General features: G+C 39.1%; 1 protein-coding gene and 1 long non-coding RNA gene across 2 annotated transcripts in view; one reads left to right on the forward strand and one right to left on the reverse strand.

The window, feature by feature from the left end:
• Positions 1-365, reverse strand: part of LOC138042087 (uncharacterized) — an 11,051-nt gene extending 10,686 nt beyond the window's left edge. Inside the window, exon 1 of the long non-coding RNA XR_011130919.1 lies at positions 1-365. This exon is cut by the window's left edge and continues 1,709 nt beyond it. This is a non-coding gene — a long non-coding RNA (uncharacterized lncRNA).
• An 856-nt stretch (positions 366-1,221) lies between these two features.
• LOC138042085 (R-spondin-2-like) overlaps positions 1,222-7,500 on the forward strand; it is a 7,274-nt gene continuing 995 nt past the window's right edge. Inside the window, exons 1-4 of the mRNA XM_068887830.1 lie at positions 1,222-1,379; positions 2,846-2,953; positions 5,792-6,028; positions 6,946-7,500. The exon at positions 6,946-7,500 is cut by the window's right edge and continues 995 nt beyond it. Coding sequence (XP_068743931.1) covers positions 1,280-1,379; positions 2,846-2,953; positions 5,792-6,028; positions 6,946-7,004 — 504 coding nt within the window. The 5' untranslated portion in view covers positions 1,222-1,279 and the 3' untranslated portion in view covers positions 7,005-7,500. The remainder of the gene's footprint in view (positions 1,380-2,845; positions 2,954-5,791; positions 6,029-6,945) is intronic.

Raw genomic sequence — 7,500 nt, forward strand, 5'->3', positions numbered from 1 at the left:
ACCGCCGGCCACTGTCGATGCGCGCAAACGAACTGAAATAGATTTGTGTTCCCCACAAATTTCATCTCTCCCCTAAATATGGTCATTCAATAAAAAATTAACTACTTTTTTCTGCTTAACCGTGGAACGTAAGTTCACAGTACAATCTGATCGAACATTTTTCTGAATACGAAACACCTTTTGTGTTATGTTTTTAGCCTTTGTTGACGGATATCTACACCGTTAGGAGACGTCCATCCGAGAATTCCTGATCATACACACTGTTCATGAAGAGAAGCGGGTGGAGGAGAGACTCGCGTGTTGGTGGCCAATCTCTCGGAAAATTGTAAACCACTATTACTAATGCGATATGTCCGGTACATAAATACAACACTATTACCATCATTCACGGATGCTCGGCTTTGCTCGATGTGTCCCACGCAAAATGACGGGGTGCTTGTTGTATCTCTCGGGGGTACAAATTACACATATTTATCGAAATGCTCTCGTTCATACAAGAAAGAATGTAACCACAACGTTTTTATAATTGTAAAACCAATTTGCATTTACAAAATGTTTCAGTTGTCTTTTTAAATGTCATCTTTTATATTACTGCGGTCCAATGCTCGATCTAAAAACATTTGTGTTCAACACATTTAGAACTCAACTTGCCACTATTTTTAAAGCCTCTTGCAGAGACATTATCGTAAGTTGTAATTTAAGCATTAGAAGTGGAGTCGAAATCTACCTCTGAACATCATCCTTTTAAAGCAAAGTAAATAAATATGCATGTGGGAAGAAACATATTATCTTCAAAGGTCAAGTATGGAGGTATCTTCCTTTGTTTTCAATGCCGCATCGCGGACAACCACCTATTAACGACCTTATCAAATTAACACCAGTTTGAAGGATGATCAGGCATTGGAGAAGGAGGATGTTTGCAATTAGGCGGGGCATGAAACAATGATAATATTTAGGTAAAAGCCGTGAGACTCAGCATGGGCAATTAGAGTTTTTAAATTCACGTCATTTATCAACTTCTTTCAGCTGAGTAAACAAACTGATTGATATATCTTCGGCTACGAATCCCCTGTCGTGTTTCTGTCTATATATTGACAGCAGTTTTACCGCCGCTCAGGGTAAATGAAGACTGCTTCAATCATTAAAAAAATTGTCATTTGACAAAAAACAGACTCCGGAACAATAAAAAACCGGTTTGGCTTATGACACAGTATAAATTTGCGGGCAATCCTTCTTTTGTCAGTCAAGCCTCACCGCTACATCTTTGCCGAAAAACACAATGAAGGGAACCTTATTGGCTCTGTTAATCATTGCTGCCGTCTTTGTTGCTACTGTTGAGAGCGGTAGACGAAAGTTTGGGAAAAGTAAACTTGGAAAAGGTAAAGCTGACTCGCATTAGATCACCTACGGTTAAAAGTAAAATAGTCTTCAACCCGAAAAGCGAGTTGAGGAAACCAATCTACCAATCACATGTGAAAATAGAGCTAAGAAAAACAACGCAAGGAAAAAATAGCCGCTTTCTCTCGATCGTCTGTGGAAACATTTTGGCGCGAAATTCACCTCGCGAAACCATAAGGCCTAATATCGTACTAGAATGCGGGTTTTCTCAAATACTTCGTTACACACGAGTGAAAAGGTTTTTTTTTTTTACCTGGGGGATACAAAGACACAACCATTGCTCTGGCCGGGTGCAATTGCAATGTCATTGCATGGTGAGATCTGTAACTTCAGCCTTCATTTCTAGCATCATCTTAGCACAACTTTCAAAGACAACGGAAATGACGAGGTTTTCAGAGACGCGGAGGTATTTTCAAGGCAACTGGTTTTAAACTTGTCGGCGGGTTAAGCTTTCGCTTAGCAAAAGGAAATGCTTCTCGATTCCGCTATGTTGACTTGATCAACATCTCCAAATGATTTCGAAAAAATAAATTTATGAAAACCGGCATGTATTAAAAGTAGATAATAAGAACCGACCCATACTAATATGTCATCTGTTAGTCATATGAATGCTCGAAATAATAATTTCCTGGGGGCTGTTTTTCTTTGCTTTGACGTACTGTTGTGCATGCTATTTTTTTTGTTAACCATTTAGGACCAAAAAGTGATGACGCTAGTTAAGGATAGTTGAGGGTTTGAAGAAGGAATATCGAGCCGTAAAAATTACAATGTTTAAACCCCTACATAGTCAACGCTCAAAGTTTAGTGATCTTGTGTCTTTCACCATTTGGGATAGTTGAAGTTCGCCGGGTAGACAAAGGTAAGAGGGCGTTGATTGCTTGAACAACACCGGCAAAAAATTAATTCCTAACAATTAATTAACATAATTTCTTTCTTTCCTCAAATGGCTCCGAATCTTATGTTATTTCCTTTTGCGCTTGGATAGCTTTTAAAATTCTGAATTTCTCGTTGTAACTAGATCCTTAATATTCACTGAAAATATTTTCCCCGAAACTGGATCTCCCATACGATGAGCATTGATGAGCTCTTTTATCAACACTCAACGATTTCCGGCTGCAAATCAAACACACTCAGCAATGAATATTACATGTTTCCTGGGATCATCAGCAAATTCTTTTGAATCCCCATTATTAATTGTCTAGAAGCCGTAGAAATTCAGCTATTGTCCATGAATAGTGATCCCAGAAGCTTTTTCACTGTCAATTGAAGCGTACGTGCTTGGTGAATATGTTTGGGGCTCCTTGGGTTTAAGTCTGTTAGAGCTGATCTGGCTAATCTCTCCGCGCTTGCTTTGCCTGCCAGCACCAAGTGGAATTCTAAAAGATCTCCTGAAAAGACCCTTTAATGAGCGATCAAATAATTGACCAAAGAATTTTGTTTATTTTAGGACGATTATGCTTAAAAGGCTGTCTTAACTGCTCGAATGAGACTGCCTGCATCAAATGTAAAAAAACGTTTAATCTGAATCAAGAAACGAAACGATGCGAAAAGAAAGGTAAGACAAAAGTTTACATTTTCTTCTCTGCAAAAACATAATACGAGTGCCGAGAGTAAAGAGCTGTCATCGTTTCTTAGGCGGGTCAAGTCTCGAACCTCTTGTATACTGGGTAAGTCCGGCATCGGAGGAATAAGGAACAAAAATGCGTGACAAAGTCATGTTTCCTAGAGGAGTACATTGACAGAAGCAATGGAAATCTCCGGGATATCGTCTTCCTTTTTAGGGCAGAGGGTATAATAATAATAATAATAATAATAATAATAAAAAAATAATAATATGACGAGAATTAATAAATGAAAGCCAGATATTTGTACTACAGAGAGAATCAACTTAGAGTTATCATTTCGTTACTTGAGCAGTAACGAAGCGGGAAAGCCTCTTCATTTGATTCGCTCCCCAGTTCAAATATCTGGCTTTCATATATAACTCTCGTCATCTCTATATCCTGTGCGGATTTAATTCTCAGCCATCAGTTGAAAAATACTTGTCTCCGACAAAACGTAAATTCTGGTCGATTTTGAGCTAGTGGTTACCCCATCCACACCACCGAATTGGAAAGATTCATTTTACAAACATTTCGTCTGTTGATAAAATGTAGCAACTACTGGACTAAGAAGTTTTTGTTTCGACAACCAGTAAGACAGCTATAGGTAAGGATTTTTTTTTTTATTCGTAGCATCTGGGTTCAATAGACCTTTTCGGCTTGTACATTTTGTTTTCCCAATACAGATCATGTGATAATACTCAGGAGGTTTGGTCTTTTGTTTTGTTCATTAAAATGAGGGCATGCAAGCATGAATATGCCTGCATGCACTCGTTTTAATGAACAAAACAAAGGACCAAGCCTCCTGAGTATTATCACATGATCTGTATTGGGAAAACAAAGTGTACAAGCCGAAAAGGTCTATTCTATGAAAATCTCTTGAATACCATCCAGATATCTCTGTAATGTGAAATGTGCACCTAGCCTATAGAAATATGTTTGTCGTTGAAAAGAAGTTTTGATTACGTTGAAACTTCGCCGGATTTCCTGCGATTTTTTAAAAGGCATCGAATGTCGCCAATTATATATTGGAACACGTACGAATAAGGAAACGATCATGCAGTGAGCATGAGACAAGTGTATGTTCACTTAACACAACGGAAACTTTACTTTCATGTTTTCTGATCAGTTTAACCAAAAAAAAGTGTAAGGTGTGTTGAAAACAATTACAAAGGCCCGTTTGAAACGTCGAACTTTACACGTGCCAAATCTAATGCAAATGAGAAAAATCTATTGTTTTCGCTCATTTGCCTTAGATTTGGCACATGTAAAGTTCGTTTGAAACGGACCTTTGCCATCATGGATATGGGCCAACGCGAACTTATGAAACCTACGTTCTAGGGACGAATCACAACGGCATATCACCGTTGCTCTTCCGATTGGAATTGCAGGGCCAGGCGAGGGTTGGCTTTGTAACAGCTTCACCTTAGTCAGAGAAGAAATTGAGACCCGGAAATCTTTCTACATTTGACGTCATCCCATATTTCCCTTTGCATAAACTTGAACGAATCTCTAGATGATTTCAAAACGTCACAGAAATCATTGGTTTTTCTTCAATGAAAATCTCTGGACGACGCAAAAATTAATGTCATTTAGGGATTAGATGCACTTAAGAGCATTAAAGGGGCTGTGCATCCTGTAGGATTTTCCTAGGTTTTGTTTCTTCAAAAAAGGAGGAAACTATGAACCATTTTTTTTGGCAACCTATCATAATTTTATACCAAAATATCACACGAAGCACGCCCCTCATAGTTGAATGGGTGCCTGGGGCAGAAGAGAAGACTGGTTAAAAGCTGGGATGTGACGTCACGCAGGTATCAGAGAGTTTCCTCGAAGAAAGTATTGTTCACGGTATCCTGAAAAGCGAGAGTGAAGAAGTCTGAAAGCGGTTAGAGAGTAATGGTCCGGAATTAAATTAATAGTAACTTCCAAATCTTGGATTGTTGAGAAATTCAATCTTTGCCTCTGATGACGTTAGCACAAAGCTTTGACCCCCCAAGCAATTTGTCAACTTATGTAACAGGTGGCTCACACAATGTGTGTGTGTAACCGACTATTATTTTATGGTAAATGTACTGGATTTACCGTTTGCTTCACCTATAACGATATATCGCTAAGTATGTATATCAATCAATGGTAAGTAAACGTCGAATTACCTTACCTGTGGTATATAGTCGTCCTTTTGCCTCAAAAGCGGTTTTTTGAGCGATTTTGAAGGATTTTGAGTTCGTCGTTTACTGTTCCTAATAATAGAAGGGCAAGCTTCAATAACCGACACAAATAAGTTTGCCAAAGTTAGCTGTCAATCCCCGAAAGCTCGTCATAGACCGCTGAAGTACTATCATCCGCTGCTTCAAAAAGAAAAGGAGTTCAGGCGGTAAAGAGGATTCTACCTAAAACTTGTTGATACACTTTGTCCTAAAGGTTCTAGATTGGCTCATTTATATGGCTTCCCTAAAAGTCACAAACCGACGTTAAGCATGAGACCTATTCTTTCCGTCACTGGCACGTACAATTTCTCTCTGGCCAAATGGTTGGATGACAATTTAGAACCGCTATCCGTCAACATTTACTATAAAATAACAATCGGTTACACACACACACACACACACATTGTGTGGGCTTCCTGTGCTTCTATGGGATTGGTACGCTAGGACCAATGACTGTGTAATATTTAAAAAATAACAAAGGATGGCTAACCTGTATGTAGAAATTAAAATAAAAAACCTGTTTGGCTACATATGCACTTAAAATTCCTTTCCAGTACTAAGTATCAAACCATTTATGTTTAGATGCCATTTCAACGTGCCCGCCAAAAACGAAAAAATGTGTCGCTTGCAGTGATGATGGAACATGCACCAGATGCATGAGAGGCTTTGCTTTGCTGGTTTCAACTAAACGAAGGCGTGGCCCATGCATTCCGTGCAAAACGGTTGCTAAAAAAGCCAGCAAATTTCGCGGCGCTGACAAATCACAGTGTAAAAGGAGGAAGGTCAAAAAAGGAGGCAAGAGAAAAACAAATAAAAAAGGTAAAGAGTGTTTTTTTTAAATTTTTGATTTGCTGACTTTAAATGGCCACCCACTGTATATTTTTTCACACACGAGACGTTCACTTCCAATCTTGAAACAGGAGAAGTCAATTGGCAAACTTCAAAATCAAAATTTTCTCTTTACAGATCATGTGTATGTGTGAGTTTGTGCCATCTTGCCAACCCGAAGCCTGTGATCAAACTGCAAACCTTCCCACCTCCCTCCCTAGTAATTGCGGACTTGGTCGAAGGCTGGAATTGACTGAAGAATTAAGTTCTCCCAGCCTTTCGACCGAGCACTCCATTACTCGGAAGAGTAACCGCAACCTATATGTCTGTTTTATTTGAGCTTCCATTGGCTGCTAGGCTCCACTGGCCCTCATGGTCATTCCAGGCAGCTTGGACTTCTTCTTAAGACTAAGTAAAATAAAAATTTGTCGTAAATAAGACGAAAAAAGTGCAAATAAAGAGGTTGTTGTTGTTATTGTTGAGATGACGGAACGATGTAGACGGTTTTTCCCAAATTTTTGTAAGATGTAGGTAAATTCGGAGTGGAACTTTCCCGTTTATTTTCACACTTCTTTAAATTAGGTTTATGGTTAACCTAATTGATAGAGCACGTACAAGCTTGATGATGGTTACATCATAAATACTTTTGTCCTTTGGCCATTTCAATTTCAATAGGAAAAGAAAACAAACAGCGGTTACAAACATTTTCATTTTATACTTGACGTATGCTGCAACATACGAAACGTCAAGTATAAAATGAAAATGTTTGTAACCGCTGTTTGATGATGGTTATTATTAGTTGTAATATCAAGCTTTTCGGGTTAATTTGGCCACAAGGAAATAATACCACAATCTTATAATGTCGGCGAAAAATTAGAAGAGTGAATATTTTTCTTTTAAATTTGCAGACCGAAAAGAAGGGAAGAGAAAATCAAGGCCCACTTCTTCTCCATCAGTTCAGCCTTAGGACCTTCATTCCAAGAGGTTTCGTTTTCAAGCGTCAGTCCTCGCCATTTAGATCGATCAGGGATTAATGTAATTGAACTTTATCAGCTTAGTTTTTGTAAATAATTTAAACTACTGCCAATGCAGCTAACTTGGAGCAAGAAAAGTAGTTGACATTTCGGTTTATCGTAGTTGACACGGAACTCGGAATTACCGCCGAAATGAACGTGGGATGACTCAGTGTTTTCAATCGAGGGGAGTGGGGAGGGGAAAAGTTGGGAAAGGAGAGGGCCGGAGTTTGAAAGCAAACACTACTGACCCCGTTCCTTACGGGAGAACTTAACTCGTCCACTAGGCTCGATTTCCAGCCGCTGTTCGGGAAACGAGGCCGCGCGCCTCGTAGACCGGACACGAGGGAGCGGCGGAAATCGAGCCTACTCGTCTACCTCCCAGAGTATTTTGAAATCTTTTGGACTTTGGAAGTTTGGGACAACTTTCAGCAGCCTCTTTTGGAAAAT

This window comes from Montipora capricornis, chromosome 3 (assembly GCF_036669925.1).
Source record: "Montipora capricornis isolate CH-2021 chromosome 3, ASM3666992v2, whole genome shotgun sequence".
Taxonomy (NCBI): domain Eukaryota; kingdom Metazoa; phylum Cnidaria; class Anthozoa; order Scleractinia; family Acroporidae; genus Montipora; species Montipora capricornis.